Source organism: Hippoglossus stenolepis, chromosome 3, assembly GCF_022539355.2.
Source record: "Hippoglossus stenolepis isolate QCI-W04-F060 chromosome 3, HSTE1.2, whole genome shotgun sequence".
NCBI lineage: Eukaryota > Metazoa > Chordata > Actinopteri > Pleuronectiformes > Pleuronectidae > Hippoglossus > Hippoglossus stenolepis.
This window is the reverse complement of record NC_061485.1, coordinates 15,497,665-15,520,762: the sequence shown is the minus strand read 5'-3', so window position 1 is coordinate 15,520,762 and position 23,098 is coordinate 15,497,665. Positions and strand designations below refer to the sequence as shown.

The window sequence follows — 23,098 nt, the reverse complement described above, 5'->3', positions numbered from 1 at the left end:
AGTATTAAACAAGAGAAGAAGAAAGCGAAGCCTAAGCTTGTGGGATTGCTTGTAGTTTTCGCCTCCAACAGTTGAACGACAAAGACACTGATTTTGCGGGTAGTGACACGATAATGATATCACAGAGCCAACGAGATAACCAAAGTGAACCGGATCTTTATTTTCTCCATTCACACAGAAACACTTTTTTTTTTTTTAATGCACTTTATGCGAAAGATTTGGCAAATACAGTCGCTGCAGTGACAACATGCCAACGTCAGACGCTCACTCGACTACATACCAATGTCAAGTATAGACGCAGCTCACTTAGGTGATGACGACAGGACTTTCTAATGTCGTACTAAAACTAACACATCAAATGTAAAACTGTGTTACAAAGACAAGAACTTTGGTTCTGACCGTGGTCTAGACTCTCAGGTATGAAAACGTCTGTTACAGAATGAATTGCAGAGGGCGCTGTTGCTCTGTAGATGGTTACATAGGGTTGCTTTAAATCATTTAAAAGTTTTTTTACTGTTTTACATTTTTGAGTATTATTCTTGTTTGAATACCAAGTGCTCCACATCTAAAAATTAAAGTTAAGATAAATGTGGGGGTTTTTTGCCACTTGTAGCCCAGATGACCTGGAATCGTGTCAAACGTGCGTTACTCCTAAATGAAAACCTTTTTATTTCCTCGTTTCAGTCAAAGTCTCAGCGTCACAGTTCATCATGATGTTTACAAACCACATCACCGAGCGAGCTGGTGATTTTCCTCTGACTGTGCTCAGTGCAGATGTGATGGTTGGCGTGTAGACTAGTGCTGGGGTGGGGGTGTGACACCGTCGGTGACTCAGCTGTGGGTGAGGAAATCCCTTAAAAGCCATGAGAGAGCCGGGGGGGGGGACTCCACAGTCTCTGCGCAGCGGGGAGGGAAACACACGACATGATCTGGACCATCTTCCTGCTCGTCCACGCCGTCCTGCTGTATTTCATCGTGACACACAGAACCAGGTGAGTTCCTCTCCTCACACGTGTCTGTCTGAGACTCAGAACAAAGAAATCTCGTTAAACTCAGACCTGCTCTCTTCTCGTCATCTGTCACTTACTTTTCACTGATTTGTGCCTGTATACTTATTTCCCACTATGCCAATTCTAAACCATTTTTATGCAACTTTTCAATGGAATTATTCAATAATGAAAGATAAAAATAGCACTGTTGTGACAATGAAAGGATCACGTGTTGGACACCGCACCCCTGGAAAGGCATTATCTTCATTGTTTAGTGTGGTGCTGCAGTTCCAGTCTGAGGAATGTGGCTCAACTAGTCCAGTGTTAAAATTAGAATTAGTCTCCGTGATTGAGAATTTAAAACTTAATAGCTTTTTGTTTTCATTTGAGGAAGTTGAAAACTACTTAGAAAAAATCTGTGGTGTGAAGTTTTGTTAAGTTACTCGATGTAGTTCACCTATAGGCTACAGTATATAGGCTATAGTGTATATAGTCTAAAAGGCTTGGCCTATAGTCAGACTGAACTGTGTGTGTACACTGATAGAAGCTGGAGGACTCGTGTTGTTTCAATCACTGTCCAAGTCTCTTTGAGTAGTAGTGTCCCAGTCAGAAGGGAAAATTATTAAACAAGTTAAGCAATCACTTTAATCTGAATTCAACTTTGTCAATATCTGCCTCAGACATAGGGATTGAAATGCTGTTTCTCTCAGACCCTGGGTGCAAGCACAGTAGTTTACACAATCAACATAATGGATATGAGCTTAAGTAGAGAAGAGATAGAAAAATACAGCTTTTACTATTTTTGTATCATACAAAAAACAGTGTAACTTTTTTATTTGTAATTTCATTCATTAGGTCCAAGAGTGAACCGCCTCTTGACAAAGGAAGTATCCCATGGTTGGGCCATGCACTTGAATTTGGAAGAGATGCCTCCAAGTTCTTGAATCGCATGAAGCAGAAACATGGAGACATTTTCACAGTGAGTAGAAGAAACGATATTAATATTATAAAGTTATCTTAAGGTTGATCTGAAAGTCTTTTCAAAACATTTTCAACCCCAAAGATATTGTGCAAACTACCTCCTTTTAGAATGACACATTTTTTATGGAAGTGCATTTGAAATTGGACTTTTATGACAATTTTCTTCTTACTTTCAAGTTATAAAGTCTAAACTAGGCCCTGAAAAAGCCCCAAAAGGGAAATACAAATCCTTCGAAATACAATAGGGCCTCCCACCGGAGGTGCTCGGGCCCTAAAAACAACAACTTCTCCGGATGTAACTGTGGAACACATCTTAAAGATTCAAGGAATCCTTGCAACAGCAGGTTGCAGATCCCATCACGCAACATGACTTTCATCAGGATATGTGATTTTCAGTAATCAGTTGCTTTTTTTTTTAAGTGCACTCATAAATACATGCACAAAGACTGTAAGACTTGTAGTGGACTGTAACTCATGCGCTCACATGTCTGAACGGCTGATCTCCAGGTGCGTGCTGCTGGACGTTATGTGACAGTGCTGCTGGATCCACACTCGTACGACGCCGTCATCAAGGACTCGGATTCCCTGGACTTCACACGCTATGCACAGGTGCTCATGGAGAGGATCTTCAGCCTGCGGCTCCCACATCACCAGCCCACGAAAGAAAAAGCCATGATGAAAACGTAAGTCCTCCCACTGAAAGATCATTCTGCATGTTTTCATTTTCTCTTTCTGTGAATGTGGAAGACAAATTAGTTCATGAAAAACCACCCACTAGTTTCAGGAGTGGTATCGAGTGAACTGTGAATGTTTTTTCTTTCACGCATGAGGAAATTTCTTGTTTTGTTATTTCTGCACGTTGTTTATTTTGTAGAACTGAGAGAAGAAAAATAGAATCAATCCAGTGTTTTTACTTCCTTTATTTGAAGCTTTAAAAAAGATCAATGTTGAGGTTTTAGTTGAATTTGAGTCACTCAAAGCTCTTTGGGACTCGAACCTGGAACCCTGAAGTTATTTTCATGTCATGGATGTGTAAATTATGTTTGAAGCATATTTTTGTCCCATTAGAATTGCATGTTCATCCAAGTGCAAGCGTCCATATGCCCAGTCATCTAATGTATAACAGAGAAAAAAATGTATAGGAATATTACTTCTGTAACACTGGTCTGTTCATACACAGTTCATTTAGCTACTCGACAAGTTAGGTTGAACCTCAGTGGACGGACCCAAGTGATTTTTGAATCCAACAGGAGTCAGAGTCGAGTCTCTACCTGAGTCTGTGTCCGAGACAGTGAAGTTGAATTTGATGTCGCTGAAAGCAAAGCGCACCATTTGGGGCGTCTCTTAGAAATAACAAATCCACATTTAGCATGGTGAACACACAAACACACACAATTTAATAATCAGTCACAGTATTAATATTGTGTACGCTGCCTTGTTCAGGCTGCAGGGTGCCGCATTCTTTGTGTGAGTGTGTCAACAACTTAACCACAAATTAGCTAAATGATGTTGTAAAATACCTAAGCTACATTTCTCCAGAACAAAAGATGAGGCAACAAAGTCAACTAGTGAGCTTTAATAAAGGCTTTCAGTGAGCTATTGCATTTCTTCCCCCCCGCAACACCATCAATCAGTGTGACGTGATTTACAGCTTCACTTCTGAGGAGTGTCTCTTAACCTTTTCTTCCTGTTTCCACTGTAACCCCTCATGTCTTCAGGCATTTCGCGGGAATGAATTTGGCCGCGCTCGACAGCATCATGAGCAGACACCTGGAGGCTTTACTGAAAGCCGATACGCCTCCGAACCAGAAACACTGGAAAGACGAGGGACTGTTCGACTTCTCATACAGTGTACTCTTTAAGTAAGTAAAGAGCCCACTAATTCCGCATACGCACACACACACACACACACACACACACACACACCACACACACACACACAGTCGAGTCTCCATGACTTCAGAGGACATTAAATTGGCATACATCGAGCTAAACAGTTTACACACAAAGATAAATGAAGGAGGACACCGTTTTACACAAATGTTCAAGGTCATCTTTCCGGTGCAGCACACAAACTGAAACGGAGAGCGGATGTGAATCAGAGCTTCTCTGTCTCTCATGATAAGAGGTATCATCAATTACACAGAGCAGAGAAACACTATATGACAGTGATGTTTACTGTGACGCAGCGACGTCCACCATTAGCAGATGCTGCTCGCTGTGTGGGCGAGTGGAAAAAATACCAGTGCAAAGGGGATCGCTCTGTGTGTGTGTGTGTGTGTGTGTGTGTGTGTGTGTGTGTGTGTGTGTGTGTGTGTGTGTGTGTGTGCTGTGTGCTCACAAATGGAAAAGAAAATAGTGTGTGGGCTGGTTATCTTTCCATGAAGACAGAGACGGTTGGCGTTCACCCACCGGAATGTCCCGCGCGGTCACACACATTCACACACTTTGTATGTGTCCTTTCTCTGCAGGGCGGGGTACCTGACGCTGTTTGGAGGAGAGCAGAACAACAACCACTCAGATCCCTCCAGTGTCTATGAGGAGTTCAAGAAGTTTGATGGCCTCCTAACCAAACTGGCAAAGGGCACGCTGAAGTCAGGTAATGACACAGGAAAGCATCTGTCAGCGGAGAGATTAAAGGAGGTTAAAGACGCAGTTGTCTGGAAGAATTATTATCTATCAATGATGCCATACATCACGTCATCACATCAGCGTTACACAGCGTGACTCAGGAGAAAGTCTGCGCTCTCTGTTTACACTGCGTCACCGCTTCTCAGTTTATATGACATCATCTATATGCTGTAATTCAAGATTTGTTTGCCGGTTGCCACGGTGAGTTGCTTACTTAGCATGTAGGAGAGTGTTCGTGAACGTTTACAATTCAGAGTTCATCATCGCAGCACTCCGCCGACTGAGAACACGTACTTTACTGTTACGACATGCACTTTATTTCCTCAGGCCTCGTCTCTGTGCGCGTGTGTGTGTTATTGTTTCGATCTTTATCGGCTCCTCCCAATACTGAACAGGACAGTGAACCAGTTTTAATATTATTGTGCCCTTCCTTCATTTCTGTCTGTCATACTTAAAAGTATTGTTCTTCTCCTGTTTCTTGCACGCAATAATATCAGTGACAGTCTCTGACCCCCATTTACAGTTGGGGCCTCCAACCTCTGGAAGCAACTTACCTTAGTTGTAAAAAACGTAGAGTGAGTGGATAGTTTTAAGAAACGGTTTAAAACTCATCTGTTTCATAAGTACAGTACCTGAAAGTGTGGTAAAGCTCCCTCTGTAGCTTTTATCACCACCACCAAGGAGGTCACATTTTCATTTACGTTTTCCATTCTTCTCCATTGGTTTGTCATGTAGCAGAATTACGCAAAAAACAACTCAACCGATTTTGATTTATCCGAGAACAATTCATGGCTCTTGATGAAAAAAATCCGGCACGTTTAGGGAACTGATATTTCTAGGGACTGTTTGGCCTTGAACTCTGAGTGCCCTGACAACTCAAAAGGTTGCAAAATGTGCTTTAGAGATAAAGTGTACTTACACAAGTTTTGCCTGTGGGTCACTCCCTCACTTTGTGATGTTTATCTGTGTGTGACAGAGGAGAAGAGGACAGCCCACAGGGTTCAGCAGAGACTGTGGGAGCTGCTGGCTCCAGCAGGTCTGGCCGAGGACTCCGGGTCGAGCCTTTGGCTTCGCGGATACAGGCGGCTCCTGCAGGAGGAGGGGGCCGACGAGGACACGCAGAGAAAGGCTGTACTGATGCAACTCTGGGCCACACAAGTGAGAATGAGGAAATGCATTCTGTGTGTTCAAAAGTGAGAATCTCTGATGATTATTTATAGATGAGATGAGTTGCCTGCTCAGTCGGGGGAGCCTGATACCACACGGAGTCACTGTGTCACAGATTCAAGTAAACATGTAGAATGTGGCACAACCTCACAAACGGAGCAAATTACATGCACACAAGTGATGCAGTACTCTTCTTTGGCACCGGAGTGCGCTGTTCATCTCTACTTTCAAAGTAGTTAGTCTATGTCTGTGGGGAAGTCATGGAGGGGAGCTGGAATTATAAAAGAGAAATGTACATGAACTTAGCACAGTGTCATTCGTGAGACCACTTCTTAATGCTGTTCGACTTTATATCATTATCTAAAATCCTTAAATCCCTGTTCTGATGATGCAGCAGTTTGTATTTATTCAATGACCTGCATCTCATTTCAGAATAATTGATTGTTATTTTTACATTTGATTACATTTAATACAAATAAAAAGCAGGTTAATAGTTGTATTAGTTTTGGTCTTGATTGGGATTCGAGCTCATTTTGACTTGAGGAATTCTTCCTCACATATAACTGGACGCAGTATTAAATCATTCATTCTTGCCTATAGTCCTGCTGGAGGGTTGTTATTGCATCAAAGGTGTTAATCAGACGTTTACTTCATTCTGCTAAAACCTGCAAGACACTTACTCATCCTTTTTTTTTCTTTTGCACTTGTCACTGTGGTTTATTTCTATTTGATTACAAGTTTTGAGTCATAATTCGGGTCTGTTCCACATTTTCATGTCCTTTCAAACTTTACTTTAGTGAATTAAATGAACATTTATCAGATTGCATGCAATATTGTAATCACATTAAATGTTGCAAAAAGTCTGGTTAATACCAGAAATAGGTTCCTTCATCAGACATGTTTTTAATTATACTTTGGTGCGTTTTGCCAATAATTAAGTGTAATTTATTCGTTATGTTATGTTTCCATGGAGTTCACTATCATGTTTCTACTTGTGGCAGACAGCTCTGTGCTTTGCCATAAAACTTAATAGCTTTAATGTCCTGGCCTTGGACGCAAGCAGATGGCAGGGGACCTCGGGTTTCCAACAGCTTTCCTTTTTAAGTAAACCATTAATGCGCCGTGCTCTGCCAGCAGTGACTCTATCCAGAGCACTGCTCTCCTTGTCCCAGACACATGAAAGGAAGCCGTTCTTTTTCTCTCCCATCAGGACTAAAGATTCATTAGCGCTTTTTGATTAAATTGAACTAAACTTAAATTAAAATGTGTTGCTTTGTTGCAACTCTAATAAAATAATGGCATGAATGCTGTGGGTGTCACGTGATGATCTCATTCACTGTTACCACCTGCGCTGTCACTGTGCTATGCCGGAGTGTCGGAGCCCACCTTATCATCGTGGTCATGTTACTCTCTGTTTGTCTCCAGGGTAACGTTGGTCCTGCTGCATTTTGGCTGTTGGGCTACTTGTTGACGAACCCTGAAGCTCTGATGGCGGTGAAGAGCGAGTTCAGCCGGATCTCAGAGATGGAGACGTCAGCGACTCCCCTCATGGACGGACCTGTGAACACCCCTGTTTTTGGTGAGAGCTTGTGAAAGGAACATATGATTTAACCTATACCATGAAGCCAGGAATAAAAGACACTCTTAAGGCTCGGTCACATGCAGGCGAATATCACAGGGTTATGTTCACCAAAGTTTAACTCACTTAAGTGAAGCCATGCTGGTTTTGATTTGGGGCTCAGTCACACATAGGGGAATAAGTCAGTGGTGAACCTTTGCTTCTCCGTTCACCTCAAATCTGTGAGCGAGGAGTCGAAGGAAACATTCGCTTCTTGGGGTGCAGCAACTTTGGTGAACTTTGACCCGTGATGTTTATTTCGTATTCGCGTGTGTCTGACCAGGCCGAACACAGAGCAAAACAACACTGCAGATTTACTTCTCTGCAGGGAGTGAATGTTTTATTCGCCCTCTTGCTTGCACAGATTGGAAGTGAATGGGTAACTGAAGGTTTGCCACTACCACATGTGCATGTATGACCGTGCATGTAAATGTACAGTGCTCAAACTGCTTTAAAAGAACTGCATCTTAAAGAGGAGCTACATTTAAAGTGTGAGAAAAGTGAAGCCGAGTAAAAGTAGGGAAAGTACTGCAGAAATATTTGTGAATGAAAGTGCAAATAAAACAACGTTTTGTCCACAACAATTTTCTCGTTCCCAGATAGTGCTTTGGAAGAGGCACTGAGACTCACTGCTGCCCCCTTCATCACCAGAGTGGTGGTGCAGGAAAAGACCCTCCACATGGCTGATGGCCAAGAGTACCTGCTGAGAAAAGGGGACCGGGTGTGCTTGTTCCCCTTCAACAGTCCTCAAATGGACCCTGAGATTCACCACGAGCCGCAGGTTTGTCTTGTTCACGCAAACGCTCAAGTTTCCAACCCCTCCACTCCATCGAAACCCTGCTGCGCTGCCAACAGGAACAGTAGTAATTGTCTTAGGGACTTGCTGGCGGCAGACTTAAGTGTAATTAGAATCTGCAGTTGTTTATATAAGGCAGAATCAACGCCTACACAGAGCTGTCCCTGTGTTACCCAGTGAAAGGTCAAACCCTGAGCTGCGGACCATTCAGGGATTAGCCAAGCACAGGAACAGCTAATAGGCGTGGGAAGGACAACGCAAGGCTGATTTAAATCAAATCTGTCCACAAACAAACAAACGGATATTGCTTACATCTAATGTCAGCTGCCAAAAACAAAATTTGTGTGCTCTTTTTTCAGAAGTACAAATACGATCGCTTCCTGAATGAAGATGGATCAACCAAGAGGGATTTTTATAAAAGAGGAAGGAAGCTGAAATATTACACCATGCCGTGGGGTGCAGGGACCAATGGCTGTGTGGGGAAGCAGTTTGCCATCAACACCATCAGAAAGTGAGTGTCTCAGAGCTGGTGCAACTTCACAAGATCGTCCACGGTGAAGGAGTTTACATGGTTTCATTTGCTTTTGAATGTTCTAATTGAATTTTTTTCACTTGTTTACTCTGCAGGTTTGTTTACTTGGTGCTGACTAACTATGATTTGCAGCTGTGCGACCCACAAGCTCAGATGCCCGAGGTAAACGCCAGTCGTTACGGATTCGGAATGCTACAACCAGAGGGGGACTTGCTTTTCCGATATAAACAGAGGAAAACGCACTAAGACAAAACGCGATATCTTTCATGTTCATTTCAACTTATGCACATTGTTGTCAATAAGCCCTTTGTACTTTTATATTCTGTATTTATAATATTTATGAAAAGATGTAAATAATACCATATACAAAATGTTGTCAATTTCTTTTGAGTGTTTGGTACAATTAATGGTTCAAATCCATCACAGCCACAAACATCTGTTCAGCACCCACACTATTATTTTGTGGGTAAATAATATGACACTGGAATTTGACCAGAGCTGCACTAGAGCGTGGGTCTGTACGTTCAATACAGCGCAAGAGCATAATGAGGGAAACTGCCTGTACTGTAAACAGAGCCGCGGCCTCACATCTGTCACACTGACACACGCCTGATGTTTGCGCGGGGAAGCTGAGTGGAAAGTTTAGATTTATATGTCGTCTGGAAAGAAGCTGATCGCCTACTAGCAGCAGCAGCAGATTCGCCACAGTGCACCGATTTGTATAGTGCAGACCTGTGCTTCAACCAAACTCCATGTTCTTTGTTTCAGAAATAATGAAAAGTTTCTTCTTCAAATACAAAAATTATGACACAGCAGTTAAAACAAAGGCTACTCCACAAGCATAATAAGAACAGTAAGCGTTGCAAGAACTGTTTGGGAACATTAGCAAGTTCAAGGGGCAGCGTATTGTACCATTTAAGCAATCAGAAGCCAGAGCTGACTGCAGTTATTATTGTTCCTGAATACACATGAAGCTGTAATGTGGAACTGGGTGCGGGTAACCTACTCCTATTTCTAATAAAACTTCAGCTTTTCTGTCAACTCACACCATGTTTCAGTTGTGATGTTTCATCAAATTATACATTTCAATAAATCAACCAATTATAAATATCAAGTTATGACACAATCATGGACAAAGTCCGGACCTTAGGCCTAATTAAATCTGACCTTTGTTAACTTGTGATGGGTCCTAATTTCTGAACTTTTCCACTGATAGACCAGATATTGTATTTGGGGTGGATCCAGGGGCGGGGCCAGAGGGCACCAGCAGAAACCTGATCCTCTGAAGCATCCAAACTTATTAACAACACTTACACTAAATCGGACACATTTTAAATATTGTTATTTATTTTATAAAGTTATTTGAAGTAATCAATGTGCATGAACAAGGAGCAACTTTCAAAGTATATTCAAGTATGTGTGGCTTTGCTCAAAGGAATTGCTTAAATGTGCACCTCGCTGAATCAGGAATTGTGCACGGGTGTTGGACATATAGCCAACAATGTAAAAGATGATTGTTTGATTCAAATCCAGTTCAGCCACAGGATGTAAATTCATTGACCGTAGTTTGCTGCCCAATCGTCTTATAGAGAAGATCGTGTTAGATGCTGAGCTGTGTCTCTCCGGCTCTGAGGGGGTTAAGCTCACACAGGCTGCGCCGCCAGAGGAGCCTGAGTGAAATCAGCCTCTGCAGGATCCCGTCCACAGTCACAGGCGCCGGATAGCAGCGCGCGAACACTCAGAGCAGGTGGAGCAGAGGTGAAGCCGCGGTGTCCACGGCTGCTCTCGGGGCAGCACTTGTTGAATCTACACCTTGAGGCCCGGACAGAGCAGACTGGACATGGTGATGCCTCTGTAACAGAAACACAGTGATGTTTTCCAGCATGTCGGGGGGCAGCTCATGATGCCTCCATCAACTCCCAGCAGAGCGCCGGAGACGCGGGCGGACAGAACAAGTTCCAGCGCTTTGACTCTTGAAATGGTGCTGGTGCGCGTCCATAAAGTGACTGTGGATATACGGGAGATGAGTAAGTATCATATATTTATCCGTCTAGTGTAGCTTCAGGTTTTATTTAAACAAGCACGTGTGCTACTCAGCTTCACTTGGTTGTGTTTTGTTCTGTCTCTATATATCTGGACACCATTACACTGTTTACTTCTGTCAAATGATGTAGATTTAAATACATTTCCCTTAAATAAAGATAAAGAATGTAGAATTATAAATAATGATGCATCAGCTAAAATGAACTTAACTCCTCTATAAATTATGAATATGTGAACACAATGCTGCCGTCTATGGTCTCTTTAGGAGGTGATATAATGTGATATGAGCTCTTAATCAAAGTTGATAATCGGTGTTAGTATTAGACCAGCTTAATTTCCCTCTGAAGAACAGCTCATTCGCCTTGGTCAGCCACAGTGTTTTTGGATTGGGATTGATCGCATGTCCCTCCCGAGCTGAGAGGTTTCAGCACCGGAGTCCGTGGACAGCGATAGACAGCGGGCTGCAGAGTGACAGACAGACGGTTCAGCACCGGACAGCGCTCACACAGTTTATCATTGAACCGTCTGTCACCCCGGTCAGCAAGAAAAGCGGCTGTGCCTCTTAAAGCTGATTAAAATATCTATTTGCTTGTCTGATGAGTGGATAAACCACCTGACATTGCTACTGTAGGACAGCGGCTCCTGGCTCTTCCGACAGCTTCTCAATCATTTCTCAGTTTTTCCCCTTCTTATTCCAGCCACAGAGAAGAAGGTGGGACCCTGATGCGGTCACCTGCAGGGCCATGTCTTCTTAATCCGTCAGACTGCCCATTCCAGTCTTTGCAAGTGACCCAGCAACTTGAGTGAAGATGATCAAAACGGGGCCTCGGCCGACGACCACCCTGCCACCGGACACCATGGACATCATCCGGAGCAAGACCCACACCCGCCGGGTGAGGCTCAACGTCGGGGGCCTCATCCACGAGGTCCTGTGGAGGACGCTGGACAGGCTTCCCCGCACCAGATTGGGCAAACTGAAAGACTGCAACACGCACGAATCCATTATAGAGATCTGCGACGACTACAGCTTGGACAACATGGAGTTCTTCTTCGACCGACACCCAGGGGCCTTCACCTCCATCCTCAACTTCTACCGTACAGGGAAGCTGCACATGATGGAGGAGATGTGCGCCCTGTCCTTCAGCCAAGAGCTGGACTTCTGGGGTATCGACGAGATCTACCTGGAGTCCTGCTGCCAGGCCAGGTACCACCAGAAGAAGGAGCAGATGAACGAGGAGCTCAAGAGAGAGGCTGAGAACATGAGGGATAGGGAGGGAGAGGAGTTTACCACCACGTGTTGTTCTGAGAAGAGGAAGAAACTCTGGGACCTCCTGGAGAAGCCGAGCTCATCGTTCTCTGCTAAGGTATAGTGTCACACACACACACACACACACACACGCACAGAGTCATTTCTCCATGACTGCAGAGAACATTACATTGACTTACATAGATTTTCTGCAACCTCAACTGTTGTTATTACTTGCCTAACCCATACTCTAACCTTAACCTAAAGCTAAACCTAAGTTTAATATAACCTTAAAAAGGTCTTAAAAAGTTAATGATTAATGTTATTGGTACTCTATTTGTCCCCATAATATCGGAACAGATGACTGACTAACAGATTTAGTTCCCATAACATGAGAAATACCTGGACCACACACAGACACACACACACACACATTATATTTCTTTACTTCTGTTTTAGTGACTCACTGGCACAATAACCCGTAGCCCTTTCCCTAACCTTAACCATCACAACTTAATGGTTCAGGGTCTGTAATTATATAGCGCTTTATTTTCTTGAAGACCACTCAAAGTGCTTTACACTACTGTTCTGCCATTAACCCATCCACACACACATTCACACAATGCATCTATGTCACTATCTCTATCACACATCACTCATGTGAATGGAGGGGTTCAAACCACTGACCTTCTGGTTAGTGGATGACCCACTCTACCTCCTGAGCCATAGTCTCCCACACAAATAACCCTAAACCTATAACCTTAACCTAATTCTAACCCGATCATCCTCACTTTTCCAAAATGTCCTCACTCTGTAAGGTCTGTGCTCAAAATGGTTCTAACAAAAATACACTTACAAGTACACACACACACACACACACACACACACAATGCTTTCTCTATCAAGAAGTGGAAAGGAAGTTGCTGACTTTGGGGTTCTAACGAATGTAGTTTAAATTTAGAAAATAATTAGATGAAAACAAAAAGGAGAGAGTATATGAGGAATTCAGTTCAACATCCAGAGGCTAGCACAAGTCTGTCTTTGAGGCCGGCTTGATTAGATGTTTGACTTTCTCTCAGCCTGAGCCGGTGCTTTTAATCTGTCACTTTCAGCAGCTGGAGTAGTGGGGGCGGCAGGATGGAGGAATGAGAGACAGATAGAGAGATATGTTGCACCCAGGGATGGATGTCAAGGCTTCTGTCTGCAAAAGTTTTTGAGCTGATTAATCAGTGTGTACTGAGAAGTATGTGACTTAGGAAACTAACTTTAATACTCCACTTAAATCAATAATCTCTGCTACCTTCCCGAGAAGAAAAGACTCAGCTGCTGTATTTCTGGGTAGTCAATTAAAACCTCTTTTTGTTGTTGTTGCTTTTTTAGATGAGTACATGACGGCCTTCATTGTCTCCCTTTATTGGTTTCAGTCAGATCCTTGTTCCCGAGTCAGCGTCCTCTGAATGCAAGTCTCCTGGGATAACTGAATGTTTGTTTTCCATTGGCATCACACGCCAGAGAGCTGTGACAGTCATCAGGGTTTAATCCATTTCAGGATTGCAAGAAAACCTGCTGCACAATATTTATATATATAAATATATTCTATATTTAGACCATCTAATAACCCCCTCCCCTTCCCTTCAACACCATCTTCTTAGCTTCATTAGCCACCCCTGCCTCTTTTCCAGAGCAGTATTCAATCATCCAGCTCGTTAACAGGCTCGTAGCTCAAACTCCAGGAACACTGGAGTACTTCACTTTGTCGGATCAATGGATGAAGTCGTGTTAACAGCAGTCTCATGTCAACTGACTTTGCAAAAGATGCGACGGGTTCAATTTTCAATTAAAATGTCAAACAACTACCCATTATTACCAATAAAACACATGTGTGTGGAGTCTGCCCACAGCAAGACGTCAAGAAGGGTTTTCAGTCGCTCTACATTTAACAGGGAGATTTTGTAGAGGAATTGTGTCAACTTTAGATTTTTCTTTGTACCATGGTCAGTTCATAGGCTGTGGAGAAGGTTTGTCTATTTAAATCCAGCTGAGTGAAGCTCACAGGGCTGGTCTTAGATAATTTCATCAGAGAATACTAAGCAGAGAAAAACACTGAATTTAAAAATATATTATATGAATATATGAATATTATATGATGAAAATAGGTTCTGAGTTATTTAATACTATTTATAATTCGTCCTAAATGATAACATGTTTATTAGTGTTTGAATATCATCTTTCATTCTCACAGTAGCATCTAGTGAGACTGCACCTGAGCAGTATATGTTTGAAAATGGACATTTACTCAGCTCTGCTGCTGCTCACTGAGCTCACAGGACTATGAATTATGAACCAAAGGTCACTTTTCCTTATGTAACAATATTCAAACTGCAAATTCATAATAGGATCATGACCCGGTCGACGGCACAATCGGCTCTATTTTGCAAGCACGCAATATTTTTCAATAATAGAACCTTTTCTCTTTATTATAGTAATTATTAGACATGAGGTTCAAAGGCATCTTAACAAGCACAGTTTCCACTTCATGAAGTCCCCTCAGGTCCTCAACATTCATTACTGTACAATTTCAGCAATGGCTCATGTCTTTCCTCCACAGTGGTTTTGCCATTTAACTTGAATGATCAAATCTTTTACGCAGTCCAACAGAGAAATAGGAGCAGAATTTATGACCTTTCTCCCATGTTCATTGCAGCATGCAGAACCTTAACTAACACAAGAGCTGTGTGAACAACTGAGGGACCCAGAAACTTTGAAACGAGCGAGAGGGGAGGGAGTCGGCCCTTGTTTGACAAATGGGGCCATTCTCTTGCCTCTAATATGAGACAGAGGAAAGCCAAGATGTCAGATTGAGGTTAAATAGCAGGCGTTAAATGCAGACTTGTTTCTGAAGTTTAATTGAAGAGTTGCATCTGTGAAATCTGTTCCCAAACACATATTCTGCCTCATTTATTTTTCAGTGCTGATGAAAATTTAATTGCACATTAATAACGCTTGACTCAATGCCAGAGAGACAAGGTGTGATCCGGAATATCTCTCGCCCCAGATGTCACCTTGTCCCAGACCTTTAGAGTTATAACCTCCCTCCAAAACTTTGGTCATTTTTCATGTCAGAGCAGCAGTGATGGACGCCACGTGTTTTCTGCTTGGGCATGTTGAGGTGTTACTTGATAATTATAGACCCTCTTGAGTCTGTATTTCCACCATGGGTCTGCACACTAAATTATGTAGCACAACAATATGGACACTCCTGGAAACACTGGATATACTTGCAGGTAGTCAGTTCATCAATAAAAGATAAGCTGTTGTTGATAGAGAATGGTACGTGCTGAATGCCTGTGTCGTCATTTTGACAGTATAGCGTGGCCCATTGGGAGGGAAGGTTAAGTGGGTCGTGAATGAAACCAACCTATGTAATACAGCATGTCTCAGCACGCCTGTGTTGCTCACTTCTCCCAGAGGTGCAGCTCAGTTTCGCACGGATTGTGGTCCGTCTTTCAATAAGTCACACCTCAGGGGATGTGGCAATCATTGTGGAGGTCTCCAAAACTGCCTTTATTTTGAAATCCAGTTTACGCAAGGTATTTCAGGTTATTTCAGCCTGTCTACGTTTGTGTGTGCTCCTCCGGTGGGTTTGAAAAGGGTGAGGCTTAGCTGGGAGAAGGTGAAGTCACAGTTTACAAAATCAGTAAATCCAGAGTTTGTGTCTAATAGCAACATTTCTCACAGTTTTTGGCCTTGATACTTGTATGAAGAGTTAAATTATAAAGTTCCAATAGATCATTAATAGATTATTCCTGGAAATATTCTCGTCAAGGCCTCAAACAAACATATTTGCTGTTTCGATTTTTTTTAAATTGATTGTATATAGATTTAATTTACAACATACAGCAAAAGCCGAATGTCACTCAGAGCACATACCTCCGCCCAACAGTCCCCTTATAAAACCACATTGAAATTCATTAGATCTGGATTTTTATTTGCACACACTCATAAATATCAGTCCATCAAGATGCATGAATTATTTTTTGAGAAATCAAGGGAAGTTTTGAAAAACTCCTGATCTAGCAATGTTTAAGAAAGCGAAATAAAAAATTCCTGGAACCGCCCCCTGATATGGATCCGCACCAAAATTGTATGGGTTCTTCCTTGAGCCATACCTCACTCCTTCACAAACCTTTATGGAAATCAGTTGAGCAGTTTTTGAGGATTCCTGTTAACTAACAAATGAACACAGATGATAATATGACTTTCTCTGTGGAGGTAACAAAGAAACGAATCATATCAAAGAAACACTATAAAGAAAACTGCACACACATACACAGGATGTGAATCAAATCAAACCACAAAATCATCTACCAAGCTTATGAATATGCAGTAGACATTATATTTTACATGTCTTAATAGTAAATTCCTTCACTTTCACAGACTGAATAGGTTAAGTTTCAGGGTCTAAAAACAATGTTGACTCGCACAGCTTTCACATACCAGACTTTTTGGACAATTGGGAATTTCTTTCTCCAAAAAGCCTTCCAGTGTTCGTTCTACCCTCCCAAGCTTCGGTCCAGAACAAGACGCTGAGCGATAAAAACAGAGACTGAGGCTGTTTGAACTAATTGCGTCGAAACTTCTCCTCTCACTGAGCCAGAGACAGCCATGACTGCAGGCGATAAGCTGTACTTCTTACCGCACACATCAGATATGCCCAATTTACTTCACTGTGAGCACTCTGCTTTGTTGCATGTGAAGTCTTAGATCACTCAGAGCCACGGCTCCGTACGGAGTGATCCACTGCGTTCACTTACCTGCTGAATGTTCACCCCGTACGGCCTGCTGGGAGATAACTTTCCCCTAAGAATGGGGAGGAAATCGATGGCAGACACACTAAGATGTAAAGCAAAGCTGGGTTCAGGGAGGACGTGTGACTTTCCACGGCCCAGGAGTGTGTCACAGGGAGTGGAGTGGCACCAGAGGAGATGTGGTCTCTCATGATATTTACAGCTGCGGCTCAAAGAAGCAGAGCAAAGAGTTTCCTCGGTCTCTCTGTCTACCTCCCCCCTTAATTTTCTCATGCTGTCAATGTGTGTGTGTGTGTGTGTGTATGTGTGTTGTCTTGTTTTCTAGGATTGTTGCTGGGGGACAGAAACTCGTCCAATGTGCTTAGGCGAGCTTTGAATAGCCGTGAATCAATAGTACACACTTTCCCAGCTCACAGACTGATTACAGTGCCATATATCACAGAGTGAGTTTACACAGTCACAAGGACTCGTCAGCAGATTGATAGCGTGAATCAAACTCTCCGTCTGGCTCCTCCAGCAAGTAACCTTATCTGAGCGTGAGCTACAGTCCTGCACTGGGTATTTAACGGCTTATATCTTAAATCTTCTACATTCCTCAAAACATGCATATTTATTTCTCTTTTTTTCACTTGGCATTTTGTGGACATCCCAGTTACATCCTCACAGATGTGATGTTGACACATTGAGTGCGAGCACGCCTCCCTGCTTAGTTTTCTTCTCAGCTTTATTCCTCGTCTATCTTTAGCTTTGTCGTTCACCATTTGTTTTTGCTGCACTTGAAAGAAATGGACACTGTGCAAAGGCAACCACGCAGACTCTAATGAAGCTCTCCTCTATAAACTGAGTGGGACATTAGCATTATGGATTTGAAACATCTCTTTGATGCTGTTTGATCAGCCTGTGCAGGAACGTGTGAGTGGACACGCACCTTTCGGAAGCAGCACGTCCCGTCAGAGTGGCTCCAAATCGACGGGGAAAATCTGCCCATCTGTGAACTGCAGACATGAGATTGTTTGTGTGATGTTCAGCGTTTCCATGCGCATCTGGTTAAGCCTTTAAATGATTTCGACTTCAACACTCCAGTGGCAATCAGAGCTTCCACATGGTGTTGGAACCTAATGATCCTACACACTAAGGCCTTGTCCACACTTCTGCAGATATCTTTTTGAACAGATGTTTTCCCCTCCATAAAAAAAAAATCACTACCTCCACACAACCTTAATTTTACAAAATATATCCCTCCAGAAGAGACCACGGAAACATTTAGAAACGCTAAAAGAAGCACACCGGGCCTGTAGGTGGTGGTAAAGTCTACATCAACGATCCGCCAAATACGAGACAAGAACGTTGTAAGGCAGCTCAGGCAGCAGCTGATGTCTTACGCAGAAGAGTTTGATGTTGACTTGATGCATCAAGGAGACCAGAAGGTGCAACAATATACAAACGTTAACAGAGTAACATGAGCAATTGTGTCACCCCCAAGTCTGAAGATGTCTCCAAGGCACCCCCATTTATCTCCCTCCCCCTGCGTCACCCATTCCAACAGCACGTCCATGAAAGGCTAGAATTGCTGTCACTCTATGTTACATGTAGGTGTTCGCATCCTATTGGATAGTTGAGCCTGAAGCATGCTCACCTAAATCCCATTGTGTCCTTTACGTCTTGCTTCCGATGTAGTTTATAAAAAGAGTTGGGGAAAGAGTGTCTGTCTAAGGTATTTTTATTAGGTATGAAAGTCCATGAGCGTAGACACTACAATGTAGTTGTGCTAGTTGGCACTTTATCTATAACCTGACCTTGGGTATTGCTTGGAGAGAAAGGAGTATGTATGAGACAGGCTCTATTCTCCTAATGGTGCTGCACAGATGTTATGTGTGAGGATGGTCAAAATTCCCTTCACAAGCTTATTTTTCATCCTTGGCCCACATATTCACATATTTGAGTTTTCATCGCTCTCAGTGCCCAAGTAGTTGTTTTTAGTAACAATGAAAAATCCAGTGCTCAGCACCAAATGGCAGATATATACATTGTAGGACTTGCTGGTAAACAAGGAGCAGTAATTAGAAGTGAATGAGCCAGATATTTTTATAGCATGTTGAGAACACAAAGAGAGCTAAAAGGAAAATAAATATTTATTTACACTATTGTCTGAGGTGGAGAAAACAATTTTTTACATGAGGTTTTGCTTAGAAACATGTTAATGTAGAAAAAACTCAATTGGATCTAGTGGCAGAATGTGATCCACGGAGCTCTTTGCACCAAATCTGAGGAGACATGATTTGATGAATTTGCTGTGATTTAAGCAGTTTAAATGAAAAATTATCAATAGATCAGTCAATTTCTGTGGGGTACAGATGGCCCTTTTCTACTAGTGCCACTCTGGAGCATAAAGTTTCGGATGAGGGACACAACTGAGACCCTCTGAACCTGCCCTTTAGTTTCCATGGAGAGAGGTGATCTAGCACGCTACATTAGCTTATCACACCAGCCAGCTGGGGCGGTACGGCACATTACACATGTGCACACAGACACACACAGATTCCCTCTGCTCTGGATCTCTGTTAGACATACCTACAAAAATGCATGCTTTACTTTTAGTTCAATGCCTTATCTGGCTGTCCGTATATTTCTGTCACTTTTGTGGAACTGGGTTTGTGGCTGTAGAGGCTTTAACTGACGTTGACATTTTTTTTAAAAGCTCAAAGGTCAATGACGAGGGGGATGGAGACACGACTACTTTGCTGCCGAACTTCATTCATTATTCACACAGGCCTGTCAGAGGGTGGAGAGAACATCACTCTCAAGAAGCTGTAGAGTGGTGTGGTCATCCGCAGAGTCAAACACAAGTTTCTCAAAGAGAGTTAGACATTTGAACCCAAAGCTATTGCGTGCTCAAACTGCTTCTTAAGCTACAGCTGCACGTCACTCCCCGGTTTTCATCACTCACTCTGCAGGCTGAGGCTGAAAAGGTCAATTTACAGCCACCCGAACAGGAATGGCACGCATGGCTGAATAATGCAATGCAATTCTGTTGTGGGCACGATGTACTGTACTTTCTGCAGTGACCCAGTCTACGTAATCCATCTCTGATTCCCCTTTACTCGTTCGACTTCTCGCCCCAAACTCAAGTGCTACACGTGCTGGACCTCCCTCGTCATTCCAGCCCAGCAAAATGATGGCTCGTGCATTTTTAACCAGCTGCCTTTGTCAAGGGCTTCTCATCCAGGGGCTCTTAGCTGATAGGTAAATGGTAAAGAAACACAATGCCATACCACTGTAACGGAGGAAGATCAGAGCGTTGGGCCTTTTGTTTGGCTTCATACAAAGGCTCAACAGATTTTGGTAGACATTAAAATTGCATCCACTTCTAATCTTCGCACGTTAGTCCTCTGGTTATTTGAGATGGTTGCGTGGCGGGGGTCAGACGTATGTGGGAGAAGTTACCGCGATGTGGAAATTTGTAATACAAACTTGTCTGAGGCAATTTCCATGCTGCTCTCTTGCACAAATTTTCTCCAGAAAGATGTTTCCATATGACTGAGCCTGTTTTATTCTACAGAAAATCAAACACAACAAAAATACACTTAAATTACCAACCCACTGCAATGAGGAGCAGAGTGCACGCTCTGAATAATGACTGTGTGCTTCTTATTTGTAATGAGGCTGATCACATGATACAGAGGAATAAATATGGTTCAGTACACAAATTCAAATCAGCCTGTCTCTTGCTTCTCGGTCCATACGTTTATTTTTGTTTGTCTCTGTCATGTCAAGATTTGTTCTTGTATAAAAAAAAATTATAATTCTGGAAACATACCTTCAAAGTAAAGTAAATTTATGACTTAAAATAACAGTTTACTTATTCTAATGATTTTTTTTAAAAATGCAAATACATTCATCAACATATTCAACATAATATAAGATTCAAGACCATTGAGCATTTGAATAATCCTTTACTATATAATACGATGATATTATATCTTCCTTTATAATATTATTTCCCATTACATATGATATTAATTTATAGATTACAACTTTTATATTAATATTTTAAATGAAACTAATCTTCTGTATTTTATGCCATTTCAATTTAATTTAGAAAAAATGACAAGAAATCTGTTAGAAGTATGGCAGCAAAAGTTCCCAAAATTGACCATCAAAATACAGTTAAGTACAGTTTAAAATTAAAGTTTAGTTATTCTTCAGATATTCTTAAAGATACAAATACATGTTCTCTGAATATACATCTGTAGAGATTCGAGCCTTGACAAACACAACTTGGTTTCTGAAGTCGCTTGTCCCGGTGAAGTGAATCCACAGCAGCTGCTAGACTGAGCAGCAGTAATTACCTGAACTTGATACAGAGCCCAACACCTGAAAGCTCCATTGACAAACAATAGGGTTCAATAAATGTAAGAGCCAGTCTCTCACTGTGTGGGGCCTCACGCCCGTCTCAGTAGACAGAGTGAATTAAACAACGCTTCAGGTTTCAGTTGTGATGAGCGTCTCACCTTGCATCGATTTGATGGAATGCCGGTGACAATATCAGAAATGACAGCACAGTAAACAAAGCAGACTTTTTAATTTAATTTTCCAGTGAGTTTATCTATGAGACACAAACGCAGCTTCTAAATGAACAGAAGTGAAAAAGGCTGCACGCGTTATGTGACTGAAGTAAAATGTCAGCAGGAACAGAGGCAGATGGGAGAGAAAGATGTGCATTGTTCTCCAGACGCATCTCGTGCAATAGCTTCTGCTCTTTAGCAAACAGCAAGACAAACACGGGGCCTGTGTTTGAAAGAAATGTGTCGTGTTCTTTTATCCCGAGATATGAGAAGAGCCGGTCTCGGTTTGGTTCAACAAGTATTTATTCAGAAGCAATGAAAAGGTACAGCATAGCTATGGGCACTCAATGCACAGCCTCGGCTTTCTAGTAGCACGGGGTAGTCAAGAGTCGCCCCGAACGGACGGCGGGTACAGTACTTATAATAGTAGGTATAACTTCATTGGTCAATAACGAGGGGGAGTCGCCGTGGTTTAGACCTTGGCTCTCCCTTGCTGGTGCGCAGGCATGGTCCCCAGCCTCTTGGCACTGGAATCTGCGAGTGATGAGGAGCCGCTCCCAGGTTCGCCCCTCCTCTGACAGTTGCTGGGCAAATCTTCACATTCTGACAGTGTTTTGGTTTGTGTTTTACAAACAAGCCTTGACACTGCTGAAGCCTTGTGGGTCTTCAGTAGTGTTGCAGATACGGTGTTGTTGTTCTTTGGAGTGAGAAACATTGCGTTCCTGCTTTATATGTGTGTAAGCATGCGCATTTTTCAGACAAGACAGCGCCTTTCCTATCTGCCCTTCAGACTCTGGGGCAGCTGCTTGAATTCTTTCTAGGGCGTAGGTCACAGTTTCTTATGAAAACAGTGCATTCATGTATGTGTGATGTTTGAACAAGTTAAAGTACAGTGTATTGTATGCCACAGATTTACAGTCTCCACAACAGGCATTATCAGACAGGTGCGAGACTGAACTGCGATGTGACGCACACACACACACACTAACCAACTTCAAGATTAAAACCAGCCAGCAACGGCTACTAAAAGTCACTATGTGAAGGCCACACATTCTCCACATATTCAGCCCAAACTGCCCCTGCCCCCACCCCTGTCTAACATACTGCATTTATTTAGAGTTCAGTTTCATTGCCATCTTCACAGACACACACACAAAGAAAAACATTGATTTTAGTCTGAACAAATGTCATCTTTACTTCTCATTTTACAGCTCGCATTCAGAGCCAGTGAGAAGAAAGATGTGGTTGTGGGATTGGTGCATATCTTTAGATCTGATAACTAAATCTCTGTCTGCATGTGGCACGCATGTCTCAAGAGCCGTTCCTCTTCTTACATTTTGCATGCGTATTGTTAAGGGCCCAAGGAAGCAAAGTGCTGAATTTGGACACATGATATGTACAATATTAATAAACTTTGACATGCGACCAGCGCTCTGTAGCAGCGGCGGCTGGGACTCATCGGTGTAAGTGACGTTGACGCTTCACTCAACTTTGAATGAACAGGTGAACAGCTCTTTGTGCAGCAGCGGGGATGTGGCATGAGTCCTGCAGTCAGTCTCACTCGCTCAATTGCTGCAGTTACAGTTTCAGAAATAAAGCTGGAAACTGCATCACCACAGGCCAAGCAAACTTTATCGAGGCCCCACGCGTTGCATCGTAATACCTGGTTCCTGAGGCGATTCCCAGTGTGGTTTACAGAGATTATGCAGCTCATGAGGTGAG

The 23,098-nt window shown here is 42.6% G+C and overlaps 2 protein-coding genes across 3 annotated transcripts in view; both read left to right on the top strand.

Moving 5' to 3' along the window:
• Positions 1–880: 880 nt before the first annotated feature.
• On the top strand, positions 881–9,191 carry LOC118104431 (prostacyclin synthase). The gene is made up of 10 exons (XM_035151296.2): positions 881–992; positions 1,845–1,968; positions 2,478–2,653; positions 3,689–3,832; positions 4,442–4,569; positions 5,578–5,759; positions 7,194–7,347; positions 7,986–8,167; positions 8,542–8,693; positions 8,810–9,191. Exons 1-10 carry the CDS (start codon positions 925–927, stop codon positions 8,958–8,960), a joined length of 1,461 nt encoding a protein of 486 aa, XP_035007187.1. The 5' UTR covers positions 881–924; the 3' UTR covers positions 8,961–9,191.
• A 1,188-nt stretch (positions 9,192–10,379) lies between these two features.
• Positions 10,380–23,098, top strand: part of LOC118104428 (potassium voltage-gated channel subfamily B member 1) — a 38,556-nt gene continuing 25,837 nt past the window's right edge. Inside the window, exons 1-2 of one of the 2 annotated variants that reach the window (XM_035151292.2) lie at positions 10,380–10,741; positions 11,456–12,121. In XM_035151292.2, the coding sequence (XP_035007183.2) occupies positions 11,567–12,121 (555 nt within the window). In that variant the 5' untranslated portion in view covers positions 10,380–10,741; positions 11,456–11,566. Of the gene's footprint in view, positions 10,742–11,434; positions 12,122–23,098 lie in introns of both variants that reach the window. The other variant, XM_035151293.2, reaches the window with a different exon arrangement.

Coding starts and splice junctions, on each gene's coding strand:
- LOC118104431 (XM_035151296.2), top strand. CDS start 925: ATGATCTGGACCATCTTCCTGCTCGTCCACGCCGTCCTGCTGTATTTC. Junction 993..1,844: donor ATCGTGACACACAGAACCAG/GTGAGTTCCTCT, acceptor TTCATTCATTAG/GTCCAAGAGTGAACCGCCTC. Junction 8,168..8,541: donor AGATTCACCACGAGCCGCAG/GTTTGTCTTGTT, acceptor CTCTTTTTTCAG/AAGTACAAATACGATCGCTT.